General features: G+C 42.3%; 1 protein-coding gene and 1 pseudogene across 7 annotated transcripts in view; both read left to right on the top strand.

Annotated features, from left to right (window-relative positions):
• Dtnb (dystrobrevin beta) overlaps positions 1-25,854 on the top strand; it is a 211,532-nt gene that overhangs the window by 25,923 nt on the left and 159,755 nt on the right. For all 7 annotated transcript variants that reach the window (XR_007830408.1, XR_007830406.1, XR_007830405.1 and 4 more), the window contains exons 3-5: positions 2,486-2,566; positions 9,380-9,593; positions 25,523-25,608. Coding sequence is in view for 2 of the 7 variants with exons in the window: in XM_051142956.1 (XP_050998913.1) it covers positions 2,486-2,566; positions 9,380-9,593; positions 25,523-25,608 (381 nt within the window). In the remaining 5 variants the exon portion in view is untranslated. The remainder of the gene's footprint in view (positions 1-2,485; positions 2,567-9,379; positions 9,594-25,522; positions 25,609-25,854) is intronic.
• Positions 4,402-5,786, top strand: LOC127186775 (host cell factor C1 regulator 1-like; annotated as a pseudogene).

The raw sequence follows: 25,854 nt of genomic DNA, 5'->3' as shown, positions 1-25,854 counted from the left end.
TGATTATTTCATTTCTTACTTGCTATATTTTGTTGTTTTTTTAACTCCAGACTTAAAAAATATGCATATGTGTATCTGTGTGAGTGCCAGAAGAGGGCTTTGAATTCCCTGGCACAATAGTTGGTAAGTGGTTGTGAGCCACCTAATGTGGATGCTGAGAGCTGAACTCTGCAAGAGCAGAAAGTGCTCTTAACTCTTGAGCTATCTCAACAGTCCCTAACTCCAGATATTTTAAAATCTAGGGGGAGCTAGCCTGTGCCTCTTTGTGAAGTTTATTTTCATTTTCCCTAGTTAATTCACTGAGGTAGTTATCTTTGAGCAGTCTTGATTCCAGGACTTATCCTGCCATGGGGAAAGATGCTGATGCTGCAACTGTGCTAGTCGTTTGTTTTATGTGCATGAGTGCAAGCCACAGCATTCAGATGAGGCCGGAGCGCAGCCTTCTGGAGCCAGGCTTCTCCTTCACGTTTGGGTTGCTGAGAGTTAGTACCTGATGAACCACTTCACTGGCCTTATACTACTATTCTTGTGAAAAAAGTTCTTTGAAATGCTTACAATAGTTTAGGCAACAGACACAGTGTTACATGAACTCTGTGTTTTGGTCCATTGCTGGTTCTAATAACATGCTGCAGAAAATTTATAAAGGAAAAGTTTATTTTGTCTTATGCTTCTGGCCTAAGTTGCAAGGTTATATCTGAAGATGATCTTTTTGCTGGCATGGTCCTCAGGTGGCAGAGAGTACTGTGTGGTGAGGGATCGGGAGCGAGTAGTGTGTCTTCTGCACTCCCTCCCCAATATGTCTGCCTCTTCCTTTGGTGGGTGGATTTATTTATTTATTATTTTTAAAATAGGATCTCATTCGAGCTCATGTGGCAGTCCTCTTCTTAATCTGCCTTTCAGATGTTGAGATTACAGCCATGCGCCACTATTCTTGCCTCTGGTTCTTTTTTTAAAAACTTTATTTTTATCTTATATGTATGTATGTTGCCTGCTTGCCACTGCCTCCTTTAGTGCTGTGATTAAAGATGTGTGTTGGGCTGGAGAGATGGCTCAGAGGTTAAAGAGCACCCACTGCTCTTTCAGAGGTCCTGAGTTCAATTCCCAGCAACCACATGGTGGCTCATAACCATCTATAATGTGATCTGAAGTCTCTTTTGGCTTACAGGTGAATATGCAGGCAGAACATTATGCATAACAAATAAATAAATTAAAAAAAAAAAGATGTGTGCTACCACACTGAACATTTTTTCCTTCTTTTTCTTTTTTGGTTTTTCAAGGCAGGGTTTCTCTATGTATCCTTGGCTTTTCTGGACATGCTTTGTAGACCAGGCTGGCCTTGAACTTACAGAGCAATTTTTACTTCTTGATAGGAAGATACAGCGAGCTATAGTGCTCCTCCATGCTTGTAATTGCAGTACTCAGGGCTGTGAGACAAGGAAGGTCGAGCCTGGCTGGGTACATAGTAAGTAGCCAGTGCTACTTAGGGTCCTGCTCAAACTATGGCACCAGCCAAGGACAATACGTGCAGTAAACTTTGAACCCCTACCCAGATCTAGCCAACAGACAGGACGTTCTCCACAGTTGAGTGGAGAGTGAGGACTGACTTTCACACGAACTCTGGTGTCCCATATTTGACCACGTCCCCTGGATGGGGAGACCCGGTGGCACTCAGGATAGCAGGCTACCAAGAAGAGACTTGATACCCTATGAGCATATACAGGGGGAGGAGGTTCCCCTCAGTCACAGTCATAGGGGAGGGGAGTAAGGGGAAAATGGGAGGGAGGGAGGAATGGGAGGATACAAGGGATGGGATAACAATTGAGATGTAATATGAATAAATTAATAAAAAGTATTTAAAAAAAAAAGACTTGGTTGAGTAAAGAATGGTCTGGGGACGTAGCTCTGCGGCAGAGCACTTGCTTGGCGTAGTCCCTGGATTCAGTCCCTGGCGCTTGAGGTGGTGGCGGCAGTTTTGTGGGAAGGAGCATAGTATATTATCAGCAAAGGAATAGCATTGTGACCAGTTATAGAAAAGGGCTGGCTGCTGTACAGGAAACAGGGCTGAGAAGAGAACAAACCATGGCTACAGACAAGTTCTGTTTAGGGACCTCTTCTTGTCTCTATCTCCCCACTTATGGAAGTGGTTCTCACTGGCCCAGGCTGGCCACAAGCTTGTAGCAGTTCTCCTACCTCAGCCACACTCTGCCTGGCTTGGAGTCTACCTTTTTGACCCTCTTCTACTTCACACCCTGCTGCCCTTTTCTAACCCTGCAGGTCCTTGACTGAGACACTGAGTGTTCCTCCTCTCAGAGCTCTCTTGCCTAGCAGAAGGCAAAACTGTGGGCAGCATCTTGGCATGTAGTGGGCATGTGCAGGGTGCTTCATCAGCTTTCCTTTCCCGTGTACACCACAGTGACCTGCACTTCTACCATACAGCGATGGAACGATCAGCACAGCTCACTTTTTTACTCTCTCCCTTTCTCAGGGGCTCAGAATTTTGATGTCATACGACTATCAACTTACAGAACAGCTTGCAAATTACGATTTGTACAGAAGCGGTGCAACCGTAAGTTATTTCTTATCTCTTCGATGGCCAAATAGGGCTCCTGGTAATATGAAATAATTTCAGTATCTTCCAGGCATATTGTAAGGTTGTTGAATTCTGTTTATCTTTTCATAAATAATTTATTTTTATTATTTTAAAATTATGTGTGTTTGTCTGCATGTGAGTTTGTGCACACAGGTGCAGGTGCCCCAGAGGCCAGAAGCATACGGTCCCTTGGAGCTGGGGTTATAAGCAGTTGTGAGCCACCTGACATGGGTGCTGGCATCTGAATAAGAGTCCTGTGGAAGAGCAGTACGTGCTCTTAGGCACTGAGCCATCTCTCCAGCCCCAGTTAATGCTGCTTGTCTTAAATATCAGAATATAAGCTTTATAAATGGGATGAATTTGTCATTTTATTCCTGTGTCTCTTAACGTGTTTAACAAAATTGATAATGCTATAAGTAACGTTGCTAGAATGTGGGTTTAATTACATTTGTGTGTGTGTGTGTGTGTGTGTGTGTGTGTGTGTGTGTGTGTGTGTGATGTAGTATATGCTCACACTGTAGTTCACAGAGGGCAGAGGACAGCTTTTAGTCATTGCTCGCTTTCCACCCTGTGGGTTCCAGAAACCAAGCTCAGGTCCTCGGTGTTTGTGTGCTTCCCTTTACTCCCTGCACTGTTGAGCCTGCTCTGGTTACTGGGACTTGGAATTAGTTACAGGTTCTGAGATGACATAATATTAATGTTATTTAAGTAGGATAAAAACTTTTATACAAAATTAGCATAGTTACTAGTTTCTGAAAGAAAGGCTTTGATGTTTTGATACAGATACAGTGAAAACTGATTAAATTTAGTATAATACAAATCAACTCATTTTAATAAGTAACTGCTACCATGTGGATTATTAGATAAGATCTGTACAAATATATGTACACATACATATTCTTTTACTGCCTGTGAGGATGAGTTGTTCCAGAATTGCTGTATTCTTGTATGCACATGTGCGAATGAAGGCTGGCTGGTTAGTATAATGGAAAACACATTAGCCTAAGAACTGGAAAGTCTGTTTTCAAAGGCTGAGCCTTATTATTTATTTATTTTTCTTTTTTGGTTTTTCGAGACAGGGTCTCTCTGTGTAGCCCTGGCTGTCCTAGACTCACTTTATAGACTAGGCTGGCCTTGAACTCACAGTGATCCTCCTGCTTCTGCCTTCCGAGTGCTGAGACTGAAGGTGTGCGCCACCATGCCTGGCACTATTTATTATAAACAAGTGACTCTAGCAAGTGATTTTACATTTAATAACTTCTGTCAGATGCTAAGACTTAAAAATCCTTCCCATATACATACATAAATAAATCCTTGAAAGGGGATGGGATGGGTGAGAGATGCCTCAGTGTTTAAGAGCGTTGGTTGCTTTTCTAGAGGTCCTGAGTTCAATTCCCAGATTACAAGTCTATAACATCAGTTCTGGTGTGCGGTAGATATGCATGCAAATAAGACACCCACATATAAATAAATTAATCTTAAAAAAAAAAAAAAAAGAATTAAATATCCTGCCAGGTTTTGGGTCGGGTGGTGCACACCTTGAAGGCAGACGGATCTCTGAATTCAAGGGCCAGCCTGATTTCATGTTCCATGGTAGCCAGGCCTACATAGTGAGACCCTGTCTCCATAAAAAAAAGAGCTGTAAATCCTAAATTCCTAGAGCTTACCATGCCATCTTGGATTGCAGCCATGTTTCTTACATTGTCATTTCCCAAAGCATTAATTTTCAAATTATGGATGCTGGCCCATTAGTGCTTCATGAAGTTGCTTTCAATGGAATGTGGCCAATGTAAAGTGAGTAATACAAAAGAGGACTAGAGGAAAAGAAGCTACCAGAGTGTAGCGAGGGCAGTAAAAAAAGGCGCTTTTGAAACTTTTGTGTATCTAGACGTATGTGTGCATGTGCATGTACAAGAGGGAGTGGGAGAGAGAGAGAAAGGCCGAGATTGATTGGTATTAAGTATATCTGTGGGTGATGTTGGCTGTGCTCAGAGGGCTTGAGAACCGCCATCTTAGAGCAACTGTCTGAGAGTTTATATAATTTTTCTTAGATTTATTCTTGGGAGAATGTGGCCTGTGTCTAGAGTGTTGTAAGCCTCAGTCACTTTTCTATTGCTCTGCTAAGATACCATAACAGAGACAGTTCATACAAGAAATGGTTATTGGAGTCTCTCAGCTTCAAAGCATGAGCTTATGTCCATCGCGCCTGGGAGCATGGCAGCAGCCAGCCAGGCATGGTGCTGGGGCAGAGAGCTCGATGGGAAAGGCATGGGGTTTGACACCTCAGTGGCCATTCCCAGTGACATGCCTCTTCCACCGAGGCCAAGCCTCTTTATCCTTCCCAAATAATTTAATCAGCTGTGGACCAAGCGTTCCGATATATTAGCCTATGGGTCCATTCTTATTCAAACCACCAGAGTAATGTTCTAAAAATTGTATTCTTTTCCTTCCCCGTGTGTTGTACATTCTACTGTGAATTTTTCTGTATGTGGTTGTACAGCATAAATGGAAATAATTTTCAGTGTTGTGTGTGTTCTGTCCTTATACTGTTTATTGAAACGGCTTCCTTTTTTCTTTTCCTACCAAAGATCCTCATTTTCATTCATTAGGAGAAGAATACAGAGGCTGAGGCGATGGCTGTGTGGTTAAGAGCACTGGCTGCTCTTGCAGAGGGCCTGCATTTGGTTCCCAGCACCCACACTGTCTCACATCTGTAACTCCTGTTCCAGGGGTTCTAATACCTTTTTCTGATCTCCATGGAGATCAGGCACACATGTGGCAAACAGAGACACATGCCAGGCAAAATATTCGTACAATAAAAGTAAATGAAGAGAGGACCCCAAACCATAATGATCCTACAATAGTCCCTGTAGCAAGGCCCCCCAAGTCAGGACCCATGGGCCACCACTGGGGTGACTTGGGCCTGGATGCCAGGGAACCCTTGCACAAGCCGTTTCTGTCTGAGGAGAACATGGCCACCCACTTCTTCAGACTCAGCCTATATAATGACCACCCTACTGCAGTCCCCCTGTGGCTTTCCCCAAGCCCTGTCACCACTCAGGAGCCCCTGCCTAGAGCTGCTTCTCTGGTACTATCCTGGGAGCCTGATCCCCGAGGCCCTCAGGCTGCTGAGGCTGGGAGATACCCCAAGTGCTACTACCCTGGAGCCTCAGCTGGGGACATCAAAGAACTCTGAGTGCAGATGGCCACCTTGGGCTGACAACAAAGACCAGCAACCTCAGGAGAAGGATGAGCTCCTTCTCCAAACCATGTGCCTGGGCACCAGGACCTTCCTCTGACATGATACTGAGCTCAGTGGGACCCTCAGTGGGAGGGACGGTAACCTGGGGAAGGGAGAAAGTATCACCCCATTAGTGAATAAATATTTGTGAGCTGTTGAAAAAAAAAGTAAATGAAAGATATACAATTAAAAAAAAAAAAAGAAGACAAGTACAAGATGGTTCATAGTAGTGTTCTCACGCGAGAATATCAGTTGACAACCTTTCTGTTTCCTGGGTCTGTCCTGGTACCCAGGGAACACGGAATGGTTTTCAAGTGATAACCATCCTTATAGCTTTATAGTAAGTCCTGAGACAGGTGGAGAGATGGCTCAGCAGTTAAAAGCACTTGCTGTTCTTCCAACAGACCTGGGTTCTATTCCCCGCATCCACACGGTGGCTCACAGCTGTCTGTAATTTAGTTCTAGGAGACTGGACTCTCTTTTCTGCCCTTTGAAATCCATGGACACTGCATGCTCATCATGCACAGACATGCACACATGCAAAACATTCATATACATACTTTTTTGAAAAAGTTATATTCTTCATTGAGTTTGTTCCCCCCTTTTCTTTTCTCTCTCTGATTGTTTCCATGTACCCACCCTCCTACTATCTCTCTAATATGGCCTCATTTTCTTTAATTGTTGGTGGTGTTGTGGTTGTGTGTGTGTACTCCTAGGTCTATAAATACAATCTGCCCAGTCTATACAATGTATATGTATTTCAGAGCTGACTATTCGGTTTGTGGCCATTTGCCCAGGGGAGACTAGTTCCCCTGTTCTTGGTATTCCCTAGTTGTCTGCAGTTCCTTGTCCAGGGCCCAGGCCTCACGAGATACCTTTCTTCTATGTTTGCATGTCTGTTGGCCTTGTTTGGGTCTTGTTTAGGCAGCCATGTTGTTAAGACTTCATGGAGTGGCTTTCCTGTCATAGCTAGAAGAGACATTCTCACAGCTGACATGCTGGTCCTCTGACTCTTGCAATCTTCCCACCCCATATTCTGTGTTGTTCACTGAGCCCTAGGTGTAGGAGTTACCATCTAACTGTATCTGTTGTGGCTGGGCAACACACGACTGCTTACCATTTGATTGGCTGTGTTTTTCTGTAATAGTCTTTGTACAGCTAGACTCTGGTGCCAGCTGTGCTCTTGGGGTTTGGACTGGTGTTTGCACAGTAAGTGTTCTTACTCAGTGATTATCCATCAGGTCCAGCCTTTGCACCCCCCACCCCACATCTCTCTGTGTGCCTTTCTGTGTGTCTGTCTGTGTGTCTGTCTCTGTCTCTCTCTCTCTCTCTCTCCCTCTCCCTCTCTGTCTCTCTCCCTCTGTTTCTCTGTCTCTCTCTCTCCCTCTCCTTCTCTGTCTCTGTCTGTCTGTCTGTCTGCCTGTCTCTCTCTGTCTCTGTTCTGTGTCTGTCTGTCTTTCTGTCTGTCTCTCTCTCTCTCTCTCTCTCTCTCTCTCTCTCCTCTTCCCCTAAGAATAACTTGAAATCCCCTATGTAGCTGAGGATAACCTTGAACTTCTGATCCTCTTGTCTTTATTTCCCAAGTTCTGGGATATCAGATATGTGCCACCACATGCACTAAAAGATGTCTTTGTGTGTGTTCTATACCTGTGTGCATTTGTACATACAGGTGCTAATGTCTATGCTACGCCCTGTGGAGATCAGAGGACAGTGTGTCTTCCCCAGTCACTCACCATGACTTTTTTGATATTATCTGTATCACTGAGCCTAAGCAGGCTTTGAATTCATAACACTTTGCTGAGTGCTGGGATTGTAGGCATGAACCACCATACCCAGATTCCCTTTACCATTTACTTACTTACTTATTTATTTTGTTTTTTTGAGACAGAGTTTTTCTATGTAGCCTTGGCTGTCCTGGAGTTACTTTGTAGACCAGGCTGCTGTCAAACTTACAGAGATCCACCTGTCTCTGTCTCCCTGAGTGCTGGGAATACTGGTGTGCACGACTGTGCCTGGCTTCACCTTTGTATTTTATTTTTTAAGTATTATTTTTGAAACACAAGAGATTATTAAAAATACAGTGTGTCTATTTTTCTTTTGATTGCTTATACCTGAGTGACTTGTTTAGACTCTTGCAGAAGTTTTTCACCTTTCCCCCATTAACACCAGCATTGGCTCTTTGTTTCTGTAATGGTTTTGCCAGGTGGAGAGATTCTGCTTCCTCTGTTACCTGAAGTCATCTCCTCCTCCTCCTCTTCTTCTTCTCTAAAATTTATTTAATTTTATTTTATGTGCTTTGGTGTGAGGGTGTCAGATCCCTTGGAACTGAAGTTATAGAGAGTTGTGAGCTGTTATGTGGGTGCTGGGAATTGAACCCCAGTCCTTTGGAAGAGCATACAGTGCCCTTAACCACTGAGCCATCTCTCCAGCCCCAAGTCATGTCTTCTTAATAATTGCTCTTCTAAAGTGATGTCTGTCCCTTCTTTTGAGAAATAGAGGTCTGACTGAGTGCTCTTCATCCAAGCCCCCAGACACCAATGTATTGAACAGGTTTTTAAAAATGTTTTACTTATGCTTTTTACTTATTCAAGGGGAAGTTTGACCTAGTGAGATAGCTGTCTAATAACTGGTTACAGTTTAAAACAAAAATAAATTTGTTTTTAGGATATATTGTTTGGGTGCCTCCAGTTGGTTGCACAGCATGTAGAGTTTTACTTAATACAGTTATACTTTTTTTTAGGGCCATAGAGAGAAAAAATTTGAGATGCCAAATATTGCTGAAGTTGCCAGACTAATATTATAAATAAAGATGATTTGGGATAATGTGGCAAATTGCTAAACAAGCTGAAGATTGGGCTGCCTCAGTGGGTAGGGGCACTTGTCACCAAGCCTGATGACCTGAGTCAATTCCCAGAACCCATATGGGTGGAAGGAGAGAAGCAACTCTTAAGGATTGTGTTTTGACCTTCATACATGGGCTGTGACATTCGCATATCCACCCATATATGTATCAACAGCCCTACACTTAAATAAATATAACAAAAATCTGTGGTAAAAGAGGAGTGTTCTTATGAGTAATTCTTTATTATTAGAGTTTTGTTTTTTAATGTACATTGGTATTTTGCCTGCATGTCTGTGTGAAGATATCAGATCCCCCTGGAACTGGAGTTACAGATGGTTGTGAGCTGTCGTGTGGGTGCTGGGAACTGAGCGCAGGTTCTCTAGAAGAGCAGCCAGTGATCTTAACCACTGAACCATCTCTCCAGCCCCTTGAGTGATTATTTACATTCTTCCTTTCATATTATTGGCCAAGAAAAGTCACAGGGGTCACTATTTACAAAGACCTGAAACACCAATTACTCGAATGAAGTCACTGGTGGTCAGCCTTGTTCTGGGTAGCTCCCTCCATGTCCTGAAGGAACATTCTGTGTCCTGTCATGAGATGGTTTCTCAGTGTTGGATAAAGTGTTTCTTATTTTAAGCTTAAAAAAACTGATTAGCTGATCAGTTTAAATGTACAATGTTGACAGTTTGTTTTCTTTGGTTAGTTCATCTCGTTGATATCTGGAACATGATTGAAGCTTTCCGAGACAACGGCCTCAACACCCTGGACCACACCACTGAGATCAGCGTGTCCCGCCTGGAGACCGTCATCTCCTCCATCTACTATCAGCTGAACAAGCGCCTGCCGTCTACTCACCAGATCAGTGTGGAACAGTCCATCAGTCTCCTCCTCAACTTCATGATTGCCGCCTATGACAGGCTAGTAGTACTCGTGGCCACTTGTGCCCACCCCTCGTCGCCCCTTCCCCACACTGCCTTGCTAGCTGTTGTCAGCTTAGAGCCACACTAGGGGTGAATTAGTCACTGTAAGACGTTGCTGCCTTCTGGTCAGTCGCTTGCTGTCCTCTGGCATGCCTCAGGCACAGCTCTGTAATACATGGGGAATCACCACGCGAGTCAGTGTCTGGTAAAATGATAGGCACTTTAGCAGATTGTTCCCCTCTCCAAAAATTAAGAAATGCTTAAGCTGGGAATGCAGTGATGTGCCTGTCTAATGGATTTTAGGGCTAATCTTTCTTTACTCTGTATCACCAAGTGCCTTTGGATTGAAGTTTTCTTTTCATAAACATCGAAAAATCTATTTCAGACTTTTTCAATTTGATACACTGTGACTTTACAACAAGAGCAAGAAACTATTTAGTGTATCACAGTTAAAATGGAAACGATTTCCTCTACTATAAAAAAATAAAGCAAAACAAAACAAAACAAATTCTAAATAAAGAGTAGAATGTGGAGAAATGGTTCTGTTCCAGGTACCAAGAGTTCCAGTTTCTCCTCACTGTTGTTGTATTGACCATTGGATTTGGATGGATAGGTTCTCTTTTTCTCTATAGACTTATGTTGCATTTATATGCTAGTAAAATCATATTACTTGCACATAATAGTATCAAAAATTCATTGAACTAGTGACAAAGTATGGATGTGGTAAAGCCAGTTCACATTTTAGGCTTTTCTAAGATTCATAATATGTTTATTTATCCCATTTGTTAGAAAATTAAATAAAGAAATTTGAGTTTTAAAAAATGAGTCTTTAATAGGTAAAAGTCTCAGAATCCTAAAGTCTTTAAAAAAACAGGGGGGCGTGTTATGGATCTGTAAATTAATCTTATCCTAATGACCCGCTCTTGTGGTCTAAAACCCTTGGTAGAATTGTTATTCTTTGTAGCATCTCATTATGACCCCTGATCCAGTGACTCAGCCAGTTCCAGGCTGACAGTACACAAATCAGTTCAAGAAACAATTTTTAAAATGTAGTAATAAAAATTACCTTAATACCTAAAAAGGTGAGTGTGGGTTAAAAACTCTGATTCTGTGCTGGAGGGAGGCTCAGTTTTATGAAAAAGTGTTTTTGTCAAAGGCTTCAGGACCTCAGTATAATCTTGGCATTCTGGTGTACATGTGTAGTCCTGGAATTGTAATTTGAGTACCCACCAGCCACACAGAAAGAAGGTCATGGCTGCTCATGACCATAACCTCAGTGTTGATTGAGAGGTTGAAAGGGCAGGTGCTGAGAGCTTGCTGCCCAGCCAGTTTAGCAAAGCTGTGAGCTTCCAGTTCAGTGAGAGACCCTGTCTCAACGTAGGAAGGTAGAGAATGATAGAAGTCTCCTAATGTGCTTCTGTGTGTACATGCATGGCCTCATGTAACCATGACACACACACACACACACACACACGGGGGAAAAAAAAAAGAAAGAATAGCTATACAGTTTATCAGAAGAAACAGAGAAGGGCTGGTGCTGTGTAGAGTGCCCTAGGTTCAATCCCCAGTACTGCCAGAGGGGTGGGGTGGGGTGGGTGAGGAGAGGAAGGAAACGAATGGAAGGGTAAAGCAGACAGAACTAGCAAGTGCAGAGAGATGAGGTGAAGAGAGGAAGGAACTAGAGGGGGCCTTAGTAGTTTTCAGATTGATATGGGTGTAAGAGTGTATCATCGTATCTTTTTTTTATTAATTTATTCATATTACATCTCAATTGTTAGCCCTTCCCCTGTTTCCTCCTATTCTTCCCTCCCTCCCATTTCTCCCCTTCTCCCCTCCCCTATGTCTGTGACTGAGGGAGACCTCCTCCCCCTATATATGCTCTCAGAATATCAAGTCTCTTCTTGGTAACTAGCTATACTTCCTCTGAGTGGCACCAGGTCTCCCCATCCGGGGGACATGGTCAGAAATAGGGCACCAGAGTTCGTGTGAGAGTCAGATCTCACTCTCCACTCAACAGTGGAGAATATCCTGTTCGTAGGCTAGGTCTTGGTAGGGGTTCGAAGCTTACTGCCTATATTCTCCTTGGCTCGTGCCTTAATTTGAGGAGGACCCCAGGATCCAGATCTGCCTGTCATAAAGTTCTTCTTGTAGGTTTCCAGGACCCTGTGGGTCCTACTATTTCCTCTTTCTTCCATGCTACTCTTGCCTAAAGTCTCAATCGGATATCCTCTCCTCTGACCCACTTTCTATATCATCATATCTTTATGAACTCTGGGATCTATATAAGGTAAGAACTGCTTAGCTCTCCTCAAAGTTAAAGTTGCTTCTTTGTACGAGAAACAAGACTGGATCTGATAATTTGAATTTTGTTTTGTATATCAGAGCATTTAGTTGTTAAATCCTTCACAGTATCATCACACATTGACCAACTTTCAGTGACCTGAATCACACTGTGATTATCACATGGTGGCCATCACACAGTGGCCATCACATAGTGGCCATCACACTGACTATCACATGGTGGTCATCACAAGTTTTAGCCATTTTATTGAATGGCAAATTTATTACTTAGGCTGGGGAGTTGCTTTGCTATGGAAATTACCTATTTATTATTATTGAGTCTTTCATACTTTGTATTTGTAGTTCTTCAAGGTTAAAGATTGAGTTGAATAATCAGTTAATCTTAACTTTTTTCACCTCCTGATGTATAGTCAGTATTTTTGTCCTAGTGATTCCTGAGTGGTATAGTAGATTGTAAAACTCCCACACAGGTTAGGAACAATTGGAGTTTAGAATATTGTTCCTTAAGTGAATATTTTCTGAGGATGCAACTTGTTTTAAAGATGAGAGTTCTAAATACTGTTTAAGAACTGAAAGAACATTGGAAAGTACAGGCGTCTGTGTATAGGAGGACTGACTGAAAACCACAGGGAGCAATGAAAACACTGCCAAACTCATTTCATCCCTCTGGTCCCTCACACCACAGGTGCTGATGTCCTGTGGGCTGCTCAGGCTGAGAGGCCGCGAGAGAGCAGTGTAGGGAAATGCAGGGATGAGGGCTGCCTTGCTTCTTGGCCATTTTATATTCTGGGCTTTTCCTAGCATCCCCCTCTCTGTTTCCTGCCTGTGTGTTAGTTTAGTGTCTTAGATTCCAGGCAGAGAAAGACCCTGCTATCAGGAGACTGCAGGAAGCCAGCCCTGTGCTTCTGCTCCGGCTGCATTTCCTCAAGCTGCTCCTGGCTGAGTCCTCCTGCATCAGCTTTGTCTTTGGGCTGACTTCAAAAAGTGCCTGCCACCAACTCCTACCACGCCCCTTTCCTTCCATGCCTAGGTAAACGAGAGAAGCAGAGGGCCCATTCTTCTGAATATCAAGCAGAAGTACCCAAACTTTCCTTCAGACCAGAGCCCTTGGGCCAAGTATGTGCAGGTTATGTCTTACACTCAGACTGTCAGTGTGTGCACCCCTGGGGTACATGGTCGTTTTGTTCTTACCCTGACTGTATGCTTTCATGTGGTGGGCAGTGGATACAGGAGGTATGCAGAGAGCCATTGCGTGGCTTGGTGCTCACTGCCATGATGCTTCATGCACACTAAGCTTGTGCATCCCTTTGGCAGGAAGTGGCCCATGTGCCCATCAGTTACTTTAACCTGAGAGTCACTGATGGGTTGTCTTCTCCTGAGTCTACATGTAGTCAGTTGCTGAGTCTGTCATTTCTACCTCTTGATCATCTCTCTGGTCTGTGTGGCTCCTGTAGAGTCTCTCTTCCCTCAAGACCATCTGAGCCCTTCACCAGCTTCTCCTGGGCTGCTGCCATCACTTTTCCATGGTGGTGGTGATGATTTGCATGTATTTCTTCCCTTCCTCATTCATTATTCATTCATTCATTCATTCATTCATTCATTCATTCATTCTTCCTAGAAATAATAAATCCATGTAGCTACTGTCTACCCCAAGGATCTGAACCCTGGCAGTAACTTCTGTTTATTACTGTTTTGTCTGGTCCCATCCCACTGACCTTGCAGGTGAGTAGGACCCTGATTTGTTTTATCACTTTCTTGCTTCTTTAAAAAAAAAAGTTTTTCAAGGTAGGTATGGTGGCACTTGACTATAATTGCAGCACCCAGGAGTTGGAGTTTGGAATTTAGGTTATCCTCTGCTACACAGACCTTGTTTCAGAAAACAAAACAAACTGCTTGCCTCCTCATTTCCCCGCGGATTTTTCACATTTAGTTGTTTTTATAATTTTTGTTTCTTGGTTTTTCGAGACAGGGTCTCTCTGTGTAGCCTTGGCTGTCCTAGACTCACTTTGTAGAGAAGGCTGGCCTCGAACTCACAGCAGTTCGCCTGCCTCTGCCTCCTGTGTGCTGGGATTAAAGGCATGCGCCACCAGGCCCAGCTTATTATTATTAATTTTGTTTCATTTTTTTGGTTTTTCAAGACAGGATTTCTCCATGTAGCTGTGTAGTCTTGGCTGTCCTGGAACTCACTTTGTAAACCAAGCTGTCCTCAAACTCAGAGATCTTCCTGCTTCTGCCTCCCAAGTGCTGGGATTAAAGGCTTGCACTACCACTGCCCAGCTAAGTTATTATTTTTATGGACAAGGTCTCACTGTATAGCCCAGGCTAGTCTGGAACTTCACAGAGATCCACCTGCCTCTGCCTCTCGAAGTCTGGGATTAAAGACGTGTGTCACTGCTCTGCCTATTTTATTTTTGTCAGTTGTAAAAGACTGTTAGCTATTGCAGTTGGTGATAATCCTTAAGATTATTTCATCTTGGGCCTAGAGAGATGGTTCAGTGGTTAAAAGTACTGGCTGCCCTTCCAGAGGACCCAGGTTCAGTTCCCAGCATCCACATGGCAGTTCACAACTTTTTCTAACTCCAGTTCCAGGGATCTGACACCCTCACACCAGTGCACATAAAATAAAATTAAATTAAAAAAAAAAAAGATTATTTCATCTATATGTCTTCCTTTCTTTCTCTTTAATCTTGGTGATTATAGCTTGTGTTTTTGACTTTTCAAAACCCAATATTAACTATGATTATACTTTCCCTGGGTAATGAAAGATTCTGAAGTATTTTTACTTATGTCTGTTTATACTATTGTGATGGTGCATTTTTGCTTTGCATACCTCTAAAACTAAGCAGGTATTTAACATTATTTTACTGTTCTTATTTTATGTGTGTGAGTATTTTTCCTGAGTGAATGTCTGTGCACCACATGTATTCCTGGTGGCTGTACAGGCTAGAAGAGGGCATTGAATCCCCTGGAACTGGAGATACAGTTGGTCGGGAGCCACCACATGAGTGCTGGGAAGCAAACTAGTCTGTTGGAAGGGCAGCCCGTGCTCCTCACCATACAACCATCTCTCTAGGCCCCAGATTGTTGTTTTTGGAAACACTTTTTCTCCAGTAGCCCGGGCTGGCCTCTAACTTGCAACTCTCTTGCCTCTGTGTCCCACTTGGTGGGATTACAGGTGTACATGACCACACCTGGCAACTAAATGAGCATTAAACTTTTTTTTTTCTGTTTTTATATTTATTTATTGTGCATTTTTACACTATGGTGAATGTGTGGAGGTCAGAGGACAGTCTGCAGGAGTTGATTCTCTCCTTCCACTATGTGGGGATTGAACTTAGTTGGTCAGGCCTTTACCTGCTGAGCCATCTCAACAGCCCTAGATTAGCTTTTTAAAAATAGCATCAACATCATTTAATTCATGAGTAAATTTGTTAATAAGTTAGATGATGTAATTGCATAAATAATCACCATCTGTTTGATTTGAAGTATACACAAGACTGCTGTCATCAGGAGTGACTTCCGTCTGCCTGAGGTTTTTCCTTTGTGTGTCATATTTTTATATGTTTTCCTCATTTTTAAAAAAAGCTTTTCTTCATTCCTAAAGATATTTTCATTTGGCCCGCAGTTACTGATTGATAAAGGTTTTCTTCAACATTTTAAGAATGTTACTTCTTTTTTTGAACCAGTTTCACTAGGTAGCTGTGGCTCTCCTGAAACTTATTAAGTAGACCAGGCTAGCCTCACCTCGTAGATCCACCAGCTTTTGCCTCCAGGAGTGCTGAGATTAAACGTGGTCACCCCACGCAAAGCTCAGGGATGCTATTTCTGAGCTTGTTGGCTTCTGTTGAGAAGTTAGCAAAGTATGTTGTCTTGACTTCTTTGATGTTAACCTGTCTCTTGCAACCTTTAAGATTAAGAAAAACCACACGTATGACATAGCCATGATGAGATTTCCTTTGTATTTATTGTGCTTATATTTTGTTTAGGTTTTTAATGGGTTGTTTGATAATTCTTTAAAGTTTTCTCTCCCTCTGTGAACTTTTAGATTATGTATGGTGTTCCTCCTTATATATACTTTGTGTTTTCTCTTAGCATCTTTTGGGAATTTGCCATGTTTCCTCTTTGGGTTTTGTTCTGGGTTTTTTTTTTTTTTTCTTCTAGTATGTTTTCCAGGTACGGTGAGCATCAATGTTTAAGCCTTTCAGCATTAATTTTAATGATTTTCTTTTCAGTTTGAGAATCTCTGAGAGTCAGATTTTTAAATTTTCATTATTTATTTACTTATTTGACTTTTTGAGACAAGGTTTTTCTGTATAGCCCTGGCTGTTCTAGAACTCACTCTGTAGACCAGACCAGCCCAGAACTCACAGAGATCTGCTTGCCTCTGCCTCCCTGGAGTTAAAGGTGTGAGCCACCAGCTGCCAGGTAAGAGTCCTATTTTTGAAAATTTTTGTTTTGTTTTTGTTTTTTCGAGACAGGGTTTCTCTGTGTAACAGCTCTGGCTGTCCTGGAACTCGCTGTGTAGACCAGGCTGGCCTTGAACTCACAGAGATCCACCTGCCTCTGCCTCCCAAGTGCTGAGATTAAAGGCGTGCATCATCATTGCCCGACACTTTTTCAAAGTTTTTAAAAAAAATCTAGTTCTCTGCCAAGTATTTGATTATTGTTTCTTATTTCTTGAATATGGCAAGCTCCATTCTTTTACACCTGTGCTTCAGCCTAATGCCTGGGTTTTATATGCGAGTTTTTGTTTCTGCTTTTCACTTGTAGTGTCTTTCTATCTGAATTATTTTTATTTAATTATGTGCCAAATGTTACGTGGTACCATTATTATTTTAGTTGTTATTATGTGGTAGTTATTTGAGGTCTTGGGAACTGTTTTTCTTTAGGTAGGGATATGTGTGTGCTTCTGCCAGGTGCCTAGAGACCCTGGCCTTCCAGGATGACCTCTGTTCCCATTCTGATGCTGTCCTTGCCTGAGGCCCTGATGTCTCTTTGATGAACTCCAGGGCTTTCCATCCAAAGTAACCTGGGACTTCCCTCAGAAATCCCAGAGTTATTTGCAGGGTAAGAGCAATTCGAGGAATCATAGCATACATAGGCCCGCCTCTCCTGTCCTGTGCTGGCGACTCATTTATCCTTGCTGGTACTCAGGGGAATTTGCAGGTTTTCTCCCCTCCTCCTCCTCTTCCTCCTCTTCCTCTATCTCCACCTCTATCTCCTCCCCTTCTTCCTCTTTCTCTATCTCCTCCTCCTCTCCCTTCTTCCTTTACTTCTTAGAAATGTGGTTTAGAACCACTTTGTTATTACTTGAAGCCCATTATTTCTTCAAATGTTGCCCTTTTTTCTCTCTTTTTCTGACTGTTGGCATAATGACTTCTTTCTTTCTTTCTTTTTTTAAATATTTCTCACTTAAATGGTTCAATCTCTTTAAACTCAACCTATTTATAGGAAGGGTCTGTTAATTGTGATCCTGTGACGTCTTGGGAGTTGCAGTGTATTGCTTTGACCAGCACAGAGGGAGAGAACATTCAAGTATGTTAAACTACATGATGCTATTTTAGGAGAGAATTGAAATTCAAAGTCTGATTTCTATAGAATACATATCAGTTTCATATCTATCAAGTAAAAAAAAAATCATTAAGTCAAACAAGTTGGAGGACCATCTGTATCTAATTTATGATGGAGTTACATGAAAAAAAATTTATGTAGTTTAAAAATTAGACTTGCAATCATTTTAAAGTTGTATTTGTGGAAGCCAGGCATGGTGGCACACACCTTTAATCCCAGCATTCAGGGAGGCAGAGGCAGGCAGATCACTGTGAGTTGGAGGCCAGTCTGGTCTAGAGAGCAGGTCCAGGACAGCCAGAGGTCTCCATAAACAAAAACAAACAAAAAAAGTTGTAGTTTTGAAATAATTTGGATACCATAAAACTGTACTTAGCATTCCTGAGGCTATGGGTACATACACAGTCAGTGTCACGTGTGTGTCCTGTCCTCCTCACCCCACCCCAGTACAAAGTAGTAACAGATTACTCCATTTTACATAAAAAACAAATGTATTCCTTAAATCCCCAGCCAAGAGTGTGGAATGGACATTGCTGGAAACATAATATGAGGTTCCAGTCTTCATTAGTGGTTTCTCAGCAAAGCTGTGTGGTCCTGGGCAGCACAGGCATTTCATGTTCTTGCACAGTCTGTACTTGTATCCCTGCTTTTTCTTAGATGTCCTCAAGACAACAAGGGAAAAAGCCACATAAAACTGGAGTTTTAGGGCAAATAGAAGAATCTTCCATAACAGTAGACTTAATGCAGCATTGTTAGGAACTTTCCAGGACATGGCATAGCGTGACTAAGTGGTGTTGGCTATAGATAGCTGGCCTGGGGACCAGGGGGAGGACATCTGGGTGTCATCACTACATCCTACCAACTGACGAGACCACTGTGCGCCATGGTGTGACGTGTTGCTGCTGCTACTGCTGCCGTGCTGCAACAAGTAAGCTGAGGCACCTGGGAAGAGAAACAAGTGAGCTGGAAGCAGGCTCACCTCTAATTCTGGAGTTGTAGTGTTTCTTCCACAGTCAGCCTGGTACAGGCGAGGCAGGCATACAAAGATTGGAGCACTAGCTAGTAGTTCAGATTTTTTTTCATTTGTGTTACAATTTTAAATAATATTGTTTGTGGACAAATACTTCATATTAAGTGTATTGCTTTTGATTCTCACCTTTGGTCTTTTTTCTGACTCTGATGAGAGGAACTCTCCAATGAGCATGATAAGGATGTGGCTTCACCTCAGAACCCTTCCAAGGCTCTGGCGCCAGTCCTCACCTCTGCCAACACCAGGCTCCACCTGCCTCCTGAGGGACTTTTTCCTAACATGGTGTGCTTATTTCTCTCTTTTTATAGTTTGGTTGCTCCTAGCCCCACCCGGATCCTGCCTCAAGAATCCCCAGTCTCTGTTTGTTAGAGGTCATCTCAGGTTTTACCCAGGCTGTCCTCTTCTTCAGCACCTCCACCACCACCCCTCCCCCCGTTTTCACCCCTCTGAGGACCCATAGTTGTTGCTGTTTAACTGTTTTGGCTTTTGTTTACGCATTGTCTCATTAAAAGCGTTGTAAGTGTGCGATGAGAGGGAGACGGTGGGAATGAGATTGTGCTGTGATGTCTGTGATTCCTTAGTAAGCACAGTGCTGGGCTCGTCACACGAGTCTGTAAGATGAAGTGAAAAGCTGCAGGTATCTGATTGTGAGAAAATCAGGTTAAATTTGAAATTGCTGTACTTGATTAAGCTGTTTGAGTTTCTTGTTAAGTGAATTCTCTACTTGCAGTTGATTATTTTATAATCCATTCACTCTGAAGTTTTTTTATATTATGATTAATTGGAAAAATACACGTTTCTGGAAATGAAAGAGACATGCTCTTTTAGCAACATTGCATAATTGGACTGGTAACAGTGTTTCCGAAGTACAGATCTATTTTCATACAAGAAGTACTAATTTATGGTTGGCATCATCCGCAGTTGTTTGCTAAAGATCCAGAAACAGTTCATTTAAGTAAAAAGTGTCCCAGTAGTCTTGTTTCAAACGTCTTAATTTGAATATCAGTCTCCTATTAGATAATACACGGCCAGCAAACATCACCCAGATGAGGTTAGTTAGTCAAAACATAGGTAGAATTTGAGGCTTTATTAAACCGAAACGAACAGTTTCCATGCGGAGGGCACAGGTGAGGTTTGCAGATTCTCCTGAAGGTACCTATGTGTTTTACATCACTGCTTATTCAGGATGATTCACTGTCTGCCCCACTTGGCACAGAGCTAAAATGGTATTTCCTCAGTGTTGGATATTAAGAAGCCCTTTTAGAAGTTAGGTGCGAGGTTTGTTGTCAGTCTATAAAATGGTAGGTGTGTGGATGTGAGTCATGCAGTAGTCTAAGGTAGAACAGTGCTTAGTGCAGGCTGCTGTTTGGGTGGGGCTAAAATAACAAGTTTTTTTTGCAGCCTTCCATTTTAGTCTCTGGATAGGGCTAATATGCACTCTTGTGTTGTATTTAAATTGTTGACCTACACTCAGCTCCCAGCTATCGTAGGCCATGGCAATGAGTTACATGGTTTGTGTTTTATCCAAATCTTGCTTGAAGAGAATTAATTGTGATGGAAACTTATACTTTATATTAGAAGTGGTAAAACATGGACATTTGTGAGGTTTGACCGTACACAGGCTTTGCCAAGTGGCAGCTCACCACTCGTTGTCATGGAACGTGTGTGCTGCCCATCAAGTAACTCTACATGCCTGGTGGGAAGGTCAGGAGGGAGTTCTTCCAGAAGAATCAGTTAGATGAAGAGCATAATCAAGAGTTATAGCTTCTACATGACTACAGCTTCTCTCCCTGCCCCTAATTGTAGAGGGAAAATGTCTAGCTTTAAAAAAAAAAAACATCAGAGGAAAAAAAAAAAAAAACCATCAGAGAACTGAAAATGACACTTTCTTAGCTTTGGGGACAGTATGGGAAATAGCCAAGAAAGATGTTTATGTCAGAGAGGCCGGTGCTGGTGTTGGCTTGGCAAATAGTGAAGGGGAGGGGGAGCTAAGGGGTTTTATTTTGTTGTTTTATTATTATTTTTTGAGACAGGGTCTCACTATGCAGCTTTGTAGACCGGGCTGCCTCAAACTCACAGGGACCCACCTGCTTCTGCCTGCTGTGTGCTGAGATTAAAGGCCACCGCAAATAGCTATTTTTAAAAATTTATTATTCTGTGTGTATAGGTATTTTGCCTGCATATATACCTTTGTACCACATGCATACAATGTCCACAGAAGCCAGAAGAAGGTGTCAGATCTCCTGGAATTGGAATTTCTCATGGTTGTGAGCCTTTCTGTGGGTGCTGAGAATCAAACCCAGGTCATTTAATCACAGAGCCATCTCTCCAACCCAGTGTTCCTTTTTGAAGACTCAATAAGCCCTTTGACAGTAGGAATTGTGAATCCAAACCTGTATGTGATAGTTTGATAAGACTTGAGCTCACCTCCCACTCTCAGAATGCCGAGTTACATACTTAAAAGATTCTCAGCATTTTATCCAAATAATTCTGTTCTGTAAATTTGCCTCCCTTACACCACCTTTAATCTTGCATACCCATGCTTTTGCCAGAATTTGGCCCCTCTTCAGCTTTATTTACATATTCCTTGACTCTTAATGAGTAGCCCATTGACGCTTAGATATGTACACCTTACTCTCAGTAAAGCAGGTGATGCGCAGTTTGTCTGAGAGAGAGTGCTAGCACAGTGGAGAGACAGATTCTTGCTACATTCAGGCTGGTGGACATACTGCCTCAGAGCCTCCTGTATAGATGAAATTTCAGGTGTGTGCTGCCAAGCCTGGCTTCCCTGTCTGCTTTGAATAGCAAGTTTTCTTGGATTTATTTATTTTAAATGGCCTTAAACTCCTCCACCACCTCCTGAATGATCACACATGTATGCTTCCTGGGACTCAAGTTCATACTAGGCGAACATCTTACTAACTGATTATATCCTTAGGCCTTAGAACTAATTTTTTTTTACCCCCAAGACAGGGTTTCTCTGTGTAGCCTTGGCTGTCTTGGACTCTCTTTGTAGATCAGGCTGGCCTTGAACTCACAGTGATCCAACTGCCTCTGCCTCCTGAGTGCTGGGATTAAAGGTGTGTGCCACCACGTTCCACTTAGAACTAATTCTTTATCTTTCATTTTTTTTCTTTTTTTTTTCTTTTGATGCTAATTAGTCAGTCTTCTGTTCATGAACATTTGACAATTTCTGGTCTTTTAAAATTGGAGATGTGCAGCAAGTGATGAGTGTGCTTGAAGATATCCTAGGTTTTTTGTTTCTGAGACAGGATTTCTCTGTATAGCCCTGGCTGTCCTGGAACTCACTCTGTAAACCAGGTTAACCTACCTCTGTTTTCTGAGATCTGGAATTAAAGGTGCATGTCACTGTTGCCGCCACCACCACCACCACTACCACCCAGCAGTTTTTAAAATTAAAAAAAAATTTTTTTTATTTTACTGAAAATAATTTTTTTTCATGCAGTGTATTCTGAACACAACTTACCCCCCTTGTTTACTCTCACATCTTCCCCACCTGTGCAGCTGCAATTTCAGGTGCATTTTCTCTCTCTTTAGTAAACAGATGGGCCAAGTAAAACAACAACAACAACAGCAACAACAAAACAAAGCAAATAGACACAGGAAAAAAAGAAAGAAAAGCACAAAAACAAATATATTCTCTCTGTCTCTGTTCTCCCCCCCCCCCCCCCCCCCCCCCCCCCCCCCCCCCCCCCCCCCCGCTAACTTCCCTCCCCCACCCCAGCCACACACATACACACCATAAAAATACAAAATTGGAAATCCTAGCAAAAGATGAGCCTGGTGAAAATTACAGACAAAGCATTATGAGACAAACTATCTGAAAAAATACTGCTGACTTTGTTTTGTGCAGGCTATCTACTACTGTTCATGGGGCTTCCCTTAAGTGTGACTTCTCTCTCCATTGGAGAAGACTCATTTTTCCTTTGCAAGTGGTTGTCAGTTGGATTTAGCATCTGGATTAGGGATAGGGCCTTGTGTCTACTTCTGCTCTCAGTGCAAGTACTGCATCTGCTTGGACCTGTGCATGCTGCCACAGTCTGTGAGTTCATATGTATTTTTAATCCTGCTGTATCTGGAAGGCACTGTTTCTTTAGTGTGGACTATCCCCCATGACACTTAAAATCCATCTGTTCCATCTTCCACATAGATCCCTGGGCCCTGAAGGAAGGGATTTGGTGAAGACATCCCATTAGGACTGCGTGCTCTAAGGTCTCTCACTCTCTGCACTTTGCCCAGTTGTGGTTCTCCATTTTAGTTGCCGTTTCCTGCAGGAGGAAGCATCTTTGGTGCTGGCTCTGAGTGAGACACTGATTTATGAGTATAGCAGAATGTTGTTGGGAGTCATTTTATTGCTATGTTCTAGTAGTATTTGGTCCGTAGTCCTTGTCCTCCTCCCTTCATACCCTGACTAGTTTCAGGTTCCTGGCAACCTGAGCAGTGCCAGGAATGGCTTTCATCTCATGGAATGGACCTTTAATCCAATTGGATAGTGGTTGGTTACTCCCAGCTGTTGTGTCACGATTGCACCAGTGTCCATGCAGACAGGTCACCATTGTAGATGGAAGTTTTTGTAGCTGAGTTGTTGTTAGGATTTCCTCTCCAGTAGCATGCGGAATACCTTGCAGTACCATAAGCACGTTAGTAGAGGTGTGAAGGCTCTAGTTAGGCACCAGGTTGACTTCCCCGTGTTCAATGAGATATGTAGGTGTTGTCTTCAGCAGTCATTCTAGGATTCTTTTTTTTTTTTTTTTGAGACAGGGTTTCTCTGTGTAGCCCTGGCTATATTGGACTCACATTGTAGACCAGGCTGGCCTCCAACTCACAGCGATCCGCCTGCCCCTGCCTCCCAGTGCTGGCATTAAGGCATTCGCCACCATGCCCATCCTAGGATTCTTGAATATGGAAATTCTTTGGGAAAAGAATAGGACAGTGTTTTGGTTGTTTGCTTGGTTTTGGTTTTTTGAGACAGGGTTTCTTTTTGTAGGCTTGCTTGTCCTAGAACTAGCTCTGTAGACCAGGCTGGCCTTGAACTCATAGAGATCCTCCTGCCTCTGTCTCCAGAGTGCTGGGACCAAAGGCGTATGTTACCACTACCTGGCCAAGAATGGAACAGTTTTACCCCCTTTACTTACCACCCCCACCTTGTTCCACACTCCTCTTTTATTAAGGATCCAGTTGACATAAAGAATAATTGTATTTCTACACCAACTCTCCTGCTTGTTTTGTCTAGGTCACGTCAGACACATGAAGACTTATAACAATTCCTTTTCTAACCCATCAGAACTATTGGTAATAATTGCTTCGAGGTGTGTAGTTATGACACGTGTGGGGCAATTTTTTCTTGAGCATTTCTGAGGCCTGTGCTTTTGCTCTAGGCTGTGTTCAACCTCCCCAGCATCCCTAGGGTATAATTCTCAGGCTCTCACCAGTTCTTATGCTTCTGGTTTGAGTTTTATTCACAGATGATTTCAGTCCTTCTGAAGAGTCCATGCTTTTGTGCTGGGTGTGGTAATGCATGCTTGTAATTACAACATTTGGGAGACTAAGATAGGAGAATTGCTCTGAGTTCAAAGCCACCCTGGGCATCATAATGAATTCCAAATCATTGAGGGATAGGAAGACCTCATCTAAAACTTGAAGGAGAGAGAGAGAGAGAGAGAGAGAGAGAGAGAGAGAGAGAGAGAGAGAGAGAGAGAGAGAGAGAGAGAGAGAGAGAGAGAGAGAGAGAGAATACTTTTAAATTCAGCTAGTGATTCTTTAGATGCTGACTTTTCCTGTATAACAGAGGCTGTTTGACAAAAGAATCTTTCTCATCATTCCAGACCTGTATTGCCTTACATATAGCACATTGTCTTTATTCCTGAAGAATTGAATGTTTGTAAAAACCCTTTTTTGTTTTAGATAGCTATAGGGTTTATGTTTTATGAGTAAAATCAATGAGATATCATAGTTAAAAACTCAGCTACAGCTTATGGCTATGGACTGTGTTCTTCTTTTCAGATGTGATCTTTTTAAATACAAGAAGGTGGAGAAGTGGGAAGCGCTGTGTTTTCTTTTGTTTTTCCAGTACTGGAGATTGATCTAGGGCCTCAGGCATGCTAGGGACCACTCTACACTAAGCCGTATCTTCAGCCTGGGAAATACTGTCTGGGTTCTGTGAATATAATAGGGTATTTGCATTTCCAAAGTCAGCATGGTAATCTCTCCTCACTGCAAAGGTTTCGTTCTAAGTTACTGTAAAGCTTCATGATCACAGACTGTATAAGATTATTGTAAAGACCACTACATATGCTGAGGATTTTCTTATCTGCAGTGAAAGCAGGTGTGACTAAAACAATGGTACTCTGGTGATGTTGCCCCAATCTGCTGCTGCTGCACAGCATTCACTGTGGTCTTTTTTCCATCTTTCTAGTCCTAAAGAGCCATTTCACCCTTCCCCTTCACTGTCTCACAGTGGTGTACAGAAGCTGTGTGACAGACATGATTAGGCTTCTAAGAGAACACACTTCACATCATCACATAAAGACTGTTACAGGAAAAACAAAGATGAATATCCTGTGAAGATCTTCACAGCAGTATGCACCTGCTGCTTAGTGTGTAGTAATAAACTGCTCTTATCCCGATGTTGGGGGCATATTTTTAAATTATATTCAAACTGGGTGCTCTTTCAATTTTGACCACTTAATACCACTCCGGCTATGGATGTAATGTTTTGTTAATAGGAAAGTCAATTCGGGTTCACCCATTTGGTTTCTTCCTGCAGAACTAAGAGAGATTACAAGCTGTTTGTAAAATTCACTGTCCTGTTACTTGTTAATTTTAGCTGTCTCTGCTGAATATGGATGAACCTTAGTTCTTCAAAGAGTGAAAACAGTTTATAAATGGAGTAAAAATTAAAGCATGTGAGTGCAGGAATCAATTTATTAGTTGCTCAGTATTTAGAGATACGTTTGATTGCTCTTGTGGTTTCAGATAGCAATTATTTCTAACATTTATTTTGCAGTGAGGGCCGAGGCAAGTTGACCGTATTTTCAGTTAAAGCTATGTTAGCAGCCATGTGTGGTGGAAAAATGCTGGACAAATTGAGATGTAAGTATTTTCATATTATTTGAAGTTTTTATTTTCAAAGTAGGGTGTTTAAATAATCTTACGTGAATGAATGTTTTATAGAAATTTGGCAGAAGCTATATTGTAGCAGTTGGCTCCAAATGCATTAGCTGTGCTACCTACTGTTCAGAAGGACAAGTTGGTTTCACTTCTTGATAGTGTTTTTAAGTGAGAAATCTGAAGTTCAGAATAATGATATTGACATTTAAAAATGCTTTCCATATTAGT

This window comes from Acomys russatus, chromosome 1 (genome assembly GCF_903995435.1).
Source record: "Acomys russatus chromosome 1, mAcoRus1.1, whole genome shotgun sequence".
In the NCBI taxonomy this organism is placed as follows: Eukaryota; Metazoa; Chordata; class Mammalia; order Rodentia; family Muridae; genus Acomys; species Acomys russatus.
Note: the sequence above shows the minus strand (reverse complement) of the source record. Positions and strands in the feature narration are given on the sequence as shown.